The sequence below is a fragment of the Lithobates pipiens genome, unplaced genomic scaffold (genome assembly GCF_037356315.1).
Source record: "Lithobates pipiens isolate NorthernLeopardFrog02 unplaced genomic scaffold, aLitPip1_a1.2 Scaffold_24, whole genome shotgun sequence".
Taxonomy (NCBI): Eukaryota; Metazoa; Chordata; class Amphibia; order Anura; family Ranidae; genus Lithobates; species Lithobates pipiens.
The window spans coordinates 21,108,914-21,123,049 of record NW_027507786.1 but is presented as its reverse complement, the minus strand read 5'-3'; the positions used below and the strand labels follow the sequence as shown (position 1 = coordinate 21,123,049).

General features: G+C 46.2%; 1 protein-coding gene across 1 annotated transcript in view; it reads right to left on the bottom strand.

The window, feature by feature from the left end:
• The window catches only part of PDE3B (phosphodiesterase 3B), a 140,151-nt gene extending 128,548 nt beyond the window's left edge, over window positions 1–11,603 (bottom strand). Inside the window, 1 exon segment of the mRNA XM_077453679.1 lies at window positions 10,296–11,603. Within this exon segment, the coding sequence (XP_077309805.1) occupies window positions 10,296–11,045 (750 nt within the window). The 5' untranslated portion in view covers window positions 11,046–11,603.
• Window positions 11,604–14,136: the final 2,533 nt, after the last annotated feature.

Here is a 14,136-nt window from a genome sequence, read left to right as displayed (position 1 = left end):
GGGGAGATGCCAAAGTAAACAAGCATCTCCCTGTTCTGCCTAGTGACAGTGTCACTGATCACCGCTCCCTGTGATTGGAGCAGAGATCGGTGATGTGTCATATGTAGCCCCTCCTCCCACAGTTAGAAACACCCCCCCCAGGACACACTTAACCCCTACACTGCCCCCTAGTGGTTAACCCCTTCACTGCCAGTGTCATTTACACAGGAATCAGTGCATTTGTATAGCACCGATTGCTGCATAAATGACAATGGTCCCAAAAATGTGTAAAAAAAGTCAGACGTGTCCGCCACAATAAAAATCGCTGATCGCCACCATTACTAGTAAAAAAAATAAAAAAATGTATAAAAATCCCATAAATCTATCCACTATTTTGTAAATGCTATAACTTTTGCGCAAACCAATCAATAATCGCTTATTGCATTTTTTTTTTTTTTTTTTACCAAAAATATGTAGAAGAATACGTATCGGCCTAAACTGAGGGAAAAAATGTTTTTTTATATTTTCTTTTCTTTTTTTTTACAGGAGTACATATGTAAAAAAAAAGTTGTATCTTTTTTTTTTTTTTTTAGAAAAGTCTAATGAGCAAAAAAATTATTTTTTTTAATTTAATTTTTACACTTGTGTGCTAATATATATATATATATATATATATATATATATATATAATAAAAATAATAATAATAAATATTAAAACAGGCAGCACACAAGTGTAAAAAAGTTTAAAATTAAAAAAATAATTTATTTTTTTTGCTCTTTTCTTAAGAAAAAAAAAAAAAAAAAAAAAATTATATATATATATATATATATATATATATATATATATATATATATATATATATATATATATATATATATATATATATATATATATATATATATTTATTTTAGTGCAATATAGAAGATAGAGATCTGGACAATTGTGTTTAAAAAATAAAAAAAATGAAAAAAATAAATAAAAATAAAAACACAATTGTCCGAATCTCTAAAAAATAAAAAACACAATTATCTGGATCTCTATCTGCTATCTTGCGCTAACATTTTTTATTTTATTTTTTATTTTTAGAAAAGTCTAATGAATGAGCAAAAAAAAAATGTTAATTATTTTTTTCTTAAATGTAACAGTTCTCAAAAACGGCACAAGCCCAATCTAGACAAATTTTTTTTTCCGGTTTTAAATTGGGATAATTATGAGTTTCCGGCGATTGTGTGGCCTATATGGCAGACCCCGCCCTCTGCATCGTATGCAGAAAGGTCCTCATAAATATTTCAGGCTTCCAGGAGGCATTTTGCGGAAGATGTTTAATCCCGAAGATCCATTAAACCACAACAAATCGCAGAGGCCTGGAAAGTATTTGAGGAGGGCCGAGCGTCTCGCAGGCTCTGACACATGGAAAGTGCGCCGTGCACGCTCGCAGCCCCGTGTGTGTGAACATAAATATTGCACGCTGTTTATCTTTGCACACGCTGGTTAAATATTGATCGGAGGATTTGCCTCTAAGTGGCCATTTTCCCCGAGCAGCTAATCACAGAGGACTTGGCTAAGTGCAGAGAGAGATTAATGCGGGCGCTGCACGGGGGGGGGGGGGGGGGGGGGGGCCGGGACGCACTTCCTGCACAGGAGCAGGGGCCCTTCACCGACCCCCCAGGACAGGGCCAACCACATAATAGGAGACATCTGCTAACGGATCCTTCCGGGTATCCAGAAAAATAAACATTTTAAAAAAAATTTCCAAAAGAGAATCTTGTCAATAAGTTTTGGCGCAATTTATGCGTTTCTCTAGAGTTGCGTCGCATTTTAGAGTCGATTCTGTGTGCGTTTATATCTGTATTTTCTGTGCCCTTTTCCAATGCGCAGAGTGTACTTGGCATGTTACAAAACCCACCCACCATGTGCGATTTGTACAACGGTGGCCACTTACCCCTATGCAGGCAGGGCCGGTGCAATGGTTTTTGACACCCTAGGCGAAACCTCTTTTTGCTGCCCCCCCCCCTCCCAGCTCCACCCCCTTTTCCCTGCCCATGTAACCCCATCTTTTTAATGAAGTGCCCATCAAATGCAGCCTCACCAGCGCCCAAACGCAGCCTCGCCAGCGCCCGGCAAAAAGCCAGACTCGCCAGCGCCCGGCAAAAAGCCAGACTCGCCAGCGCCCGGCAAAAAGCCAGCCCCGCCAGCGCCCGGCAAAAAGCCAGCCCCGCCAGCGCCCGGCAAAAAGCCAGCCTCGCCAGCGCCCGGCAAAAAGCCAGCCTCGCCAGCGCCCGTCAAAAAGCCAGCCTCGCCAGCGCCCGTCAAAAAGCCAGCCTCGCCAGCGCCCGTCAAAAAGCCAGCCTCGCCAGCGCCCGTCAAAAAGCCAGCCTCGCCAGCGCCCGTCAAAAAGCCAGCCTCGCCAGCGCCCGTCAAAAAGCCAGCCTCCCCAGCGCCCGTCAAAAAGCCAGCCTCGCCAGCGCCCGTCAAAAAGCCAGCCTCGCCAGCGCCCGTCAAAAAGCCAGCCTCGCCAGCGCCCGTCAAAAGCCAGCAGCGCCCGTCAAAAGCCAGCCTCGCCAGCGCCCGTCAAAAAGCCAGCCTCACCAGCGCCCGTCAAAAAGCCAGCCTCACCAGTACCATCAACGTTTGCTTGCTTCTATTAATTTGGGATACAGACACAGTCCTCAGCCTCCTGAGACTTAGTTTCTTGCTGCAGAGAGAAGAGTAGTAACACCAGTGGTGTGGTTCCCTAGGCGTCTGCCTAGTTTGCTTAGCGGTAGCACCAGCCCTGTATGCAGGGCCATCTTTAATATTGATTGGAACCCAGGCAAACATTTTCTTGGGTCCTCCCAAATCCACGTAACTATTTGCAGGCAGGGGGGGGGGTCAAGGGGCAGCTGCTTTGGGCCCCTTTTGCCATGCAGTAAAGACAGCCCTGCCCCTATGCAAGAGCTCCATAAGGCTGCACAATTTTTCAACAAACGCATGCGCTGGAGCAAACGCACAGACCAGCGGGACACCACGGCCAGGAGCAGAGCTCTTCATGGAGTACTGGGGGGGGGGGGGATTCTACATACAAAGTAAATCAAAGGGATCCGCCACGGGAGATCCGCTCCTGGGGAGCCCCCAGAACCCCGGTGACATCAGCGCCTGCACCGTGCGTTCTCCGTGTATATACTGTGTATACCGGCTGAGCTTTCCATCTGAATGATTTCTTATACAGAGGGACATCAATTCACATATCATCCAGATACCGGTGATTGGGCGTTCTGCACATTGTAGGAAAGTATAAGCATGCGCACAGGTAAAACAAGAGCGGGGCCAAGTACCGGGGGTCACAATGATTCACTAGAAAAAAAACCTTAGGGGGTCCAGAGAGAGAGAGGGGGGGGGTGAGAACTGTATGCCCAGTATAGTAATACAAAGTAAATAAAAGAACGCCAGGGATGCCAGTCATACCACCTACATGCTTTAGAGGTGCCACTCAATAATGTACACACTTTTGGAGGTGCTAAAGAAAAGTACACATTTGGTGCTACTGAGGAATGTAAACATTTTTGGAGGTGCTACTTATAAACAAACTTTAGGGGTGTTATTTAGGAATGTAAACACTACGAGTGCAACTCAAGAACTTCCATACATTTGGGGGTGATCAGTACACACTTTAGGGGTGCTGATCAAGAACAGGAAAATCTTAGGGGCACCCTTCAAAGAACCGGCGCCCTTCAAAGAACCTGCACCCTTTTAGGGGCGCCCTTCAAAGCACCTGCACCCTTTTTTAGGGGCGTCCTTCAAGAACCAACACTCTTTTAAGGGCGCCCTTCAAAGAACTTACACCCTTGTAGGGATGTTATTTAAAAATGTTTAACCTTAAGGGGTGCCATTCAAGAACGTACACCCTTTTTGCGGGTGTCATTTTATAAACGTACACATTGTAATGGGTGCTGGTTAATAACATGTACAATTTAGAGGGTTGTACTGAAGAACGTTCACACTTTAGGGGGTGCTACTGAGGAACATAGACCTTTTTAGGGGGTGCTACTCAAATTACATACACTTTAGGGGCGCCCCCTCAAAAATACACCCAGTTTAGGGGAGCTCTTCAAGAACATACAGATTTTAGCGCCTGTCCTCTGGATCATACTAATTTCATGGGTACCCCTCAAGTCTGTATGCACTTTAGGGGGCGCCATTTAAGAACACACACACTTGGCAGGTTGCTGCTCGAAGCACAAACTTTAGGGGAGCCCCTTAAGAACACTGTAGGTGCGTCACTCCTGAATGTTTGGAATTTAGGGGGTGCCAGTAATGTCGGTTTGCGTTTTAGAGGGCGCAGGCGACGCAGGTTGGGGTGTGCTGTGATGAGCGAGTGTTGTCAGCTCCCCCCCCCCCCTCCCTCCCTTCCCCCGGTGACATTACGCTTCCTTATTAGCAAAACACAGTTTGAAAATCTATAAACCCAAAAGAAGTATTTCGGGAGCCCACCTGGGTTGGAGGGTCCCCCAATACTCGGACAGGTTATCCTGGGAACCTCCATATTCAGAAGGCCATCAGATTCCCGAGAAGAGGAAAGTTTGGGAAGCGAGCGAGGAGGAAATCTTCGCCTGCCCACGTTTAATGAATGTAAATGAGTCTCCTCACATAGCGCGCTCGCCGCTCGCTCGCAGCTCCCCTCGCCGGGGAAGTTTAACTTCATTTTTTCCCCCAACACCACAAAAAGCCAATAAAAGTTTGTCGCTGGCGGAGGGGGAGGGAGGGGACACAATGACAGCGGGCGCACAAGGTAAACAAACGTCCCCTCCGTGCCGAGCAGCTCCTGCAGGCCTTCCCATGACACCCTCCGCCTCTTATCTGACATTCCTCTCCGCCAGCAAAGCTGAAACTTCTTCACACAGAAAAAAATCGCTACAGCGGAAAAACAACAACAACAGGCTGGGATTGTCAGCTGGAGGGCGAGCCGCTGCTGAGGAACTACAAGTCGCAGCATGACCACAGCCTTTCACCGCGACTCCGCCCAGAGCATGGGGTGCTGGGGTCAAGGAGGTACAAGAAGTGCCAGAAGGATGGGCATGCTGAGTCTTGTAGTTACTCAACACTTCAGCTCCATTTACACTTGTGCGACTCCAAAGTCGTGCGATTTGATGGAACTTTTGGCTAGGACTGTTGCACTGATAACCTTAAGATGTGACTTTCAAGGGTTTAAATTGCAGTCTATATTAAAATAATAATAGTAACAACAGCAACAACTACGATAACAATAGTAAGAATATTAGTCAGGCTCCATTTACACTTGTGCGACTCCAAAGTCGTGCGATTTGGTGGAACTTTGGCCGCTGACTTTGGCTATGACTGTTGCACCGATTACCTTAAGATGAGGCTTTCAAGCGAATTTTGAGGGTTTAAATTGCAGTCTATATTAAAATAACTACGATAACAATAGTAAGAATATTAGTCTGGCTCCATTTACACTTGTGCGACTCCAGAGTCGTGCGATTTCCATCGCGACTTTACACTGCGACTCGGAATGGAACTTGGATGCGACTTTGGCTTTGACTGCTGCACAGCTGTCGCATTGGTAACATTAAGATGCGACTTTCGTGCAACTTTTGAGAGCATGTTGCCGTCTACGGCGCTCAAGTCGAAGGAAAGTCGCATCAAAGTAGTTTAAGTCGATTTGAACGGCTTTCATTGAAATGCAAACAGCTGTGAATCGTCATGGCAGCCTTATGTTTCCAAAGTTGCACAACCGGTCGCACAAGTGCGATCGGGGCCTCGCTGTTACGAATATTATTATTATTGTTGATATTATTTGTAGTAATACTAATAATAACAACAAAAATTGTTACAATAAATAAATAGCGACAAAAACAATATTAAATAATAATAGTAACAATAAGTCGCATAGATTTGAACGGCTTCCATTGAAATACAAGGGCTGTGAATCGTCATGCGACCTTGTTTCCAAAGTTGCATGACAGGTCGCACAAGTGTGAATGGAGCCTCGTTGTTACAGATGTTATTATTGTTGCTATTATTAGTAGTAGTAGCAATAATAATCATTTATAATAGATAATAGCAACAATAACAATATACATAATAATAAGTTGCAATAGATTTGAGCGGCTTCCACCGAAATACAGGAGCTGCGACTTCCCATGAGACTACGTGTCCAAAGTTGCATGACAAGTCGCACAAGTGTGAGTGGAGCCTCATTGTTACGCATATTATTATTGTTTCTATTATTAATAATAATAAATAATAACAACAACTAAAAACTATAATAGTTACAATAAATACTAAACAACAATAACAATAGTAACAAGTCGCATAGATTTGAACGGCTTTCACTGAAATGCATGGGCTGCAACTTGTCATGCGACTTTATGTTTCCAAAGTCGCACAAGTGTGACTAGAGCCTGGAGAAGACAAAATTGGCAGAAACGTGCAACAATGTTACAGGGAGTTTCAGCATTCACCATGACATTCTATCTCGCTGTGCTGGCACTTGTAGTTCCTCAGATTACCAACACACTGGTAAGAAAACTGCAACAACTCAAAACAACGTCTGCGCGAGGTTATAAACGGGCAATGCTGGGACTTTCAGTCCCTCCGAGATCTAAGGAGCTTGTATCAAGGCCCCTGAGGGTAGAAGGCATGCTGGGACTATTAGTGATCCAAAGAAACTTCTAATTAATGTTGGGAATCCGAATTCTGGGACTTCTGGTTCCTCAAACTCACTGAAAAAAGAAAAAAAAAAAAATACAACAACCACCAACATCGCCAAACTCGAAGGACTCAAAGTTCTTCACCTGCCCAATCAAAATCAAGCGCTGAAGTGGCCCAAAGGAAGCCATGCTGGGACTTGTGGTGCCTCAAATATGTACCAAACTTCCAACACATCTCATCTCTTTGCGTCTAGCTGCAGAATAGGGACACTTTCTATGCCTTCCACTTCTAGAACAGAAGGAATGCTGGGTGTTGTGGTCCTTCCAACAACTTTTTAACAGCAACTTCCAGCACTCTCTTGCCAAATAAACAGGGACACGCTGAGACTTGTAGTGCCTCAAAGATGTTACAACCACTACTGTGTTTATACACAGCAGCAGACATTGCCAGGCTGGGGCTTGTACTGCCTCGCACTTGTAACAAAAGCAAGAACAAGACCCAGCCTTCAACACTAGAGGGACCTGGGACTTGTAGTCCCTCAAGCTTTGACCACGCTTGCACCAAGTCCCATAGTGTTCTGTCAGACAGCAGAGGGCATGCTGACACTTGCAGTTTCAATAAAAGTTAGACAAACTGTACGTTCTGTGCTGGAATAAAGCCAGGTGGCCATGCTGATGCTTGTAGTTCCTCAACCCATAACCAACCAAAAAACAGACTGTCCTGGCAAGGCAGAAGGCATGCTAGAAACTGCAGTTCCCCAAGCAACATAGTTGGACCAGCTCTGAGCACTCTTTGGAAGGCCATGCTGCTGCTTGTAGTGCCTCAGAGTTCTAACATATGTCAAGTCTGCTAGGTTTCCTGGGACCTGTAGTTATCCAAACAACAACCTTGAGCAGTACACACTGGTATCTGTAGTGCAGCAAACATGTACCGGAGTTACAGAAGACTCAGCTTCCTATGCCTGAGGTCAGGGGGGCCATGCTGAGACTTGTAGTTCCTCACACTTGTATGCAATTCCAGCAAACCTACACCAAGTTGCATAGTGGCCTGCCGGGGTGTATGCTGGGACCAGTTGTTCCTCAAACAACCCAGTTAGACTATCTCCATGTATTCCACAGCCTTAAGTAGAAGGGCAAGCTGTCACTTTTAGTGCCTCAAACATGAACCAAAATAAAAATAGCCCTTGGCTTTCTACACTGGAGCTCATGCTGAGACTTCTAGTGCCAAAACTACATGGCTTTCTACACTATAGGTCAAAGGGGACATGCTGGGACTTTGTAGTCCATCAAACTCATACTAAGTTCTTCTAGTGTTCTGTCAGGGAGTGGGGGGGGGGGGCATGCAGTCCCATAAACTTCTACCAAACATGTGCCAAGTTCTCCTGGTACCTGTCAAGGTTCAGAGGCCAGGCTGGGACTTGTAGTCCCTCAAACATCTAACAAACTTGCACTAAGAGTTTCTGGCGTTGTGTCAGTGGGAAGGGCTATGCTGGGATTTATAGTCCCTCACCTTTCTCCAGACTTGAACTAAGTTTTCCTAGTGCTTAATATCAAGAGCGGGTCGTTTTGGGACTTGTAATCCATCCAACATATACTAAGTTCTCCTAGTGCCCTGTCAGGGTGCAGAGGCCAGGCTGGGACATGAAGTTCATGAAACTTGGACTAAGTTCATCTTGTGGCCAGCCAGGGAACAGACTGTAGGCTTGGACTTGTAGTCCCAAAAACTCACACTAAGTTCTCCTAGTGCCCCGTCAGGGTTTAGAGACCATGCCAGTCTTTTCTCAAACTTGTACCAATGTTAAAAGCAAGTTTTGTACCCAAGAGGTCAAAGGGGTCTATACTGGGACCGTACTTCTAAACTTAGATCAAGTTCCTTTAGCTGGTACCCTGTGCCTTGTAGTACCTCGGTGAGCCCAGTTACACCATCTCCAAGCTTTCTATGGCACACTGTGACTTGTAGTCCATAAGTGCCCTGTCAGGGACCAGAGGCCCAGCTGGGACTTGTGCTTTCTCAAAGTTCTACCAAATTTGTACTAAGTTCTCCTAGTACCCTGTCAGCCAGCAGAGGATAGGCTGAGACGAAGTTCATCAAACTTCTACATAACGTATACCAAGTTCTTCTTGTGGCTGGTCAGGGAACAGACTGCAGGCTGGGACTTGTAGTCCCTCAAACTTGCACTAAGTTCTCCTAGCGTACTGTCAGGGAGCAGAGACCATGCCGGACATTTCTCCAACTTGTACCAATGACAAAGCAAGACTTGTACCCAAGAGGTCAGGGGGGGCCATACTGGGACCATACTTCTAAGCTTAGAACCAAGTTCCAGTAGCTGGTACGCTGAGGCTTGTAGTTTCTCAGTGAGTCCAGTCACATCATCGCCGGGGCATTCTATGGCACACTGTGACTTCTCTCCCTCAAACTCACACTAAACTCTCCTAGTTAATGTTAAAGCAAGACTTCTACTGAAGAGGTCAGAGGGTCCATACTTCTTAACTTAGACCAAGTTCCTGTAGCTGGTACCCCGAGGCTTGTAGTTCTCTGGGGTGACCAGTCACACCATCTCCGGGCATTCTATGGCACACTGTGACTTCTCGTCTCTTAAACTTGCACCAAGTTCTCCTAGTGCCCAGTCAGGCAGCAGAGGAGAGGCTGGAACTTGTAGTTTCTCAAACGTCTACCAAACTCATACTATGTTCTCCTAGTGCCCTGTCAAGGTGCAGAGGCCATGCCGGGACATGAGGTTGGTCAAACTTATACTCAACTTGGACTAAGTTCCTCTTGTGGCAGGTCAGGGAACAGAGGAGAGTCTGGGACTTGTAGCCCCTCAAACTTGCACTATCTTCTACTTTCTGACAGGGCACTGTGAGAACTTAGTGCAAGTTTGAGGGGCTACAAGTCCCAGACTATCCTCTACTTTCTGACAGGGCACTGTAAGAACTTAGTGCAAGTTTGAGGGGCTAAAAGTCCCAGACTATCCTCTACTTTCTGACAGGGCACTGTGAGAACTTAGTGCAAGTTTGAGGGGCTACAAGTCCCAGACTATCCTCTACTTTCTGACAGGGCACTGTGAGAACTTAGTGCAAGTTTGAAGGGCTACAAGTCCCAGACTATCCTCTACTTTCTGACAGGGCACTGTGAGAACTTAGTGCAAGTTTGAAGGGCTACAAGTCCCAGACTAAGTTCTCACAGTGCCCTGTCAGAAAGTAGAAGATAGTCTGGGACTTGTAGCCCCCCAAACTTGCACTAAGTTCTCCTAATGACATGTCAGAGAGAGGAGACCATGGCGGACATTTCTCCAACTTGTAGCAATGTTAAAAGTAAGACTTCTACCCAAGAGGTCAGTGGAGTCCATGCTGGACCAGAGGCCAGGCTGAGTCTTGTTGTTTCTCAAACTTCTACCAAACTCACACTAAGTTCTCCTAGTGCCCAGTCAGTGAGCAGAGACCATGCTGGACATTTCTCCAACTTGTAGCAAAGTTTAAAGCAAGAAGAGGTCAGAGGGTCCAAACTTTTAAACTTAGGCCAAGTTCCTGTAGCTGGTACCCCGAGCCTTGTAGTCCCTCAGCAAGCCCAGTCCCACCATCTCTGAGCTTTCTACGGTACACTGTGACTTGTAGTCCCTTGAAACCCCCCCAGCCAAGCAGCCATAAAGGGAAGGTGCACCTACCTGCTCTCGGGAGATGCAGGGCAGAGAGGGTCTCCGGTTCATCTTGCCGCTTCCATAGTAGGTGCTGGAGGACTCCCCCAGGGACACACAGCTTGACCTCCTCCGGGGTCTGATGACGGGCACCTTGTCCTCCAGTGGGGTTCCGCTCCTTGGTTGGTTCTCTTGGATCTGGAAGCCATGGCAGAAGCAGAGGGCCAGTAGGGAGCCGACCAGCCCCACCAGGCAGCCTCCCAGGGCTCTGAGGGCATGGGGCACCCAGCTGAGGCTAGTGAGGGAGATGAGCCACACCAGGCTGGAGAAGAGGAGCACCAACACACTGTGCCCCAACCGGAGCGCCTGCCACAGAGTCAGCCCCCCCACACACAGCAACACCACCAGGAGCCGCACCACCTCCCCGGCCCCCGGCAGCAGCACATCCCCGCACTGACAGCACACCGGCAACGCCAGGAGCCACACCGATCCCCCGGGGCCCCTCAGGGCCCGGCACAGGTAACAGGTCAGGAAGAAGAAGGCGCAACCCAGACTGAAGAGAGGACTGAGAGCCTGCGCCAAACTCTGCGCCCAACCTGAGCCCTGCCAACAGGCGGCGGCCAACGCGGCTCCCCCGGCCCCCCACACCCCCCACCACCGCCGGCCCCCGGGCCATGCGGGCCACCAGCGGCCCCCGGGCGGGTCCGGCTTCAGAGGGGTCACCGAGCTCCTGACATAGCCGTTCCGGAACCCGTCCGGGGGGGTGTCCGCGGTCTTCATACCGCCACCCGGTGCTTCATATCGTCCCGCCGCCCCGCATCGTGCGACCGAATCTCCTCCGCTGTCTGCGACCGACTCCTCCCCGATCCCCTCCGCTGTGTGCGCCCCACTGCGCGAGAGCCGGCCGACGACTGCCTGGCGCCCCCTGCTGGACGACCGACGCCGTGCCGGGGCGCCTCCCCCCTCCTACCGGACACCGTGCCGGGGCGCCCTGCTACTCCTCCTCCCCCTCCTACCGGACACCGGCCCTGCTACTCCTTCCACCCCTCCTACCGGACACCGGGGCGCCCTGCTACTCCTTCCACCCTCTCTGCCTCCTACCGGACGCCGCGGGACTTCCTATCACTCCACTAATACTCCTACTACTACTATACCGTACACGGGACTTCCTATCACTCCACTAATACTCCTACTACTACTATACCGTACACGGGACTTCCTATCACTCCACTAATACTCCTACTACTACTATACCGTACACGGGACTTCCTACCGGAGAGACGACTTTCTAATACTCCACTAATTCTATACTTCCCTATACTATACATGGGACTTCCTACTGGAGGGATGATACATTGTGTTTACTAATACTCCACTAATACTACTACAATACTTCCCTATACTATACATGGGACTTCCTACCGGAGGGATGATACATTGTGTTTACTAATACTCCCCTAATACTACTACAATACTTCCCTATACTATACATGGGACTTCCTACCGGAGGGATGATACATTGTGTTTACTAATACTCCACTAATACTACTACAATACTTCCCTATACTATACATGGGACTTCCTACCGGAGGGATGATACATTGTGTTTACTAATACTCCACTAATACTACTACAATACTTCCCTATACTATACATGGGACTTCCTACAAGAGGGATGATACATTGTGTTACTCCCCTAATCCTCTTCTATACTATACACAGAACTTCCTACCGGAGAGATTATACGCTATTACTCCATTATACTATACTCCTATACTGTACTAATACTCTACTATACACAGGACTTCCTACTGGAGGGATGATCCATTGTGTTACTCTACTAATACTCCCCTAATACACTTCTATACAATACACAGGACTTCCTACCGGAGAGACTATACTCTATTACTCCACTGATACGCCATTATACTATACTATACTCCTATACTCTACTTATACTCCACTATACACAGGACTTCCTACCGGAGGGATTATACATTGTATTACTCTACTAATACTCCACTAATACACTTCTATGCTATACACGGGACTTCCTACTGGAGAGACTATACTCTATTACTCCACTAATACTATACTATACTCCTATACTGTACATGGGACTTCCTACTGGAGAGATAACTTTCTAATACTCCACTAATACTATACTTCACTATACACTGGACTTCCTACCGGAGAGATTATACTCCACTAATACCCTACTTTACTATACTAATACCCTACTATACTCCTATACTATATACGGGACTTCCTACCAGAGAGATAATATACTCCACTAATACTCCACTATACACTATACTCTACTAATACTCCACTATACTTCCCTATGCTATACACAGGAATTCATACTGGAGAGATAATACTTCACTAATACTCCACTATACTATATACAGCACTTCCAACCAGAGAGACTGTACTCTTTTACTCCACTGATACTACACTATACTCACTAATGGCGCGTACACACGACCGGACTTTCTGGCAGACTAGGTCCAAAGGGATCAGTCCATCGGACATTCCGATCAAGTGTGGGCTAATCCAATTGTTTTTCGAAAAATGCATCCAACGGACCTAGAAAAAGAATATGTTTCATATCTATCCGACGGACTCAATTCCGACGGACTAAATACAATGCAAGGCCAGCTATTGGCTACTGGCTATTGAACTTCCTTGTTTAGTCCTGTTGACAACATCACGTTCAAAATGGACGGACTTTCAAACGGACTTAGTCCGGTCGTGTGTGGCCAAGTCCGTTCGTTCAGAAAGTCCGTCGGAACTCCACCGAAAGTCAGTCGGACCTAGTCTGTCCGGTTGTGTGTACGCGGCATATTACTATACTCCTATACTATACAAAGGACTTCCTACCAGAGAGATTATACTTCATTAATACTCTGCTAATACTCCACTATACTATATTCTTATACTATACATGGGACTTCCTACCTGAGAGACTATACTCTATTACTCCACTAATACTATACTATACTGTACACGGCACTTCCTATCAGAGAAGTGATGCTCCACTAATACCCTACTTTACTCCTATACTACACCAATACACTATTATACTCCATTATACTATACTCATACTCCATTATACTATACTACTATACTAATACTTCATTATACTATACTCCTATACTGTACAAGTGACTTCCTACCAGAGATGATACTCCACTAATACTTCACTATACACTATACTCCACTAATACTCCACTATACTTACCTATGCTATACACAGGACTTCCTACCGGAGAGCTGACACTTCACTAATACTATACTATACTCCTATACACAGGACTTCCTTCCAGAGAGACTATACTCCACTAATACCTTACTAATACTATACTATACTATACACGGGACTTCCTTCCGGAGAGACTATACTCCACTAATACCTTACTAATACTATAATATACTATACACGGGACTTCCTACCAGGGAGATTATACTCCACTAATACCTTACTAATACTATACACGGGACTTCCTACCGGAGAGATGATACTCTACTATACTCCACTATACTTTACTATTACTCCACTATACTATACACAGAACTTCCTACCGGAGAGATGATACTTTCTTTTACTCTATTATACTTTCTTATATGCTACAATACACAGGACTTCCTACTGAAGCGATACTTTATTACTATACTCTACTATATTCCTATATTATTCTATACTCTGGACTTCCTACTGTACTGATTAATTACTATCTATACTCTTGTCAATACTCCTATTGCACACTTTCCTGGCAAGTATGGCTCTTAAAATGGTGTGTGCTTCAGCGATCAACTATACTATACATTACTATTACACCACTATACTATACATGGGGCTTCCTACCGG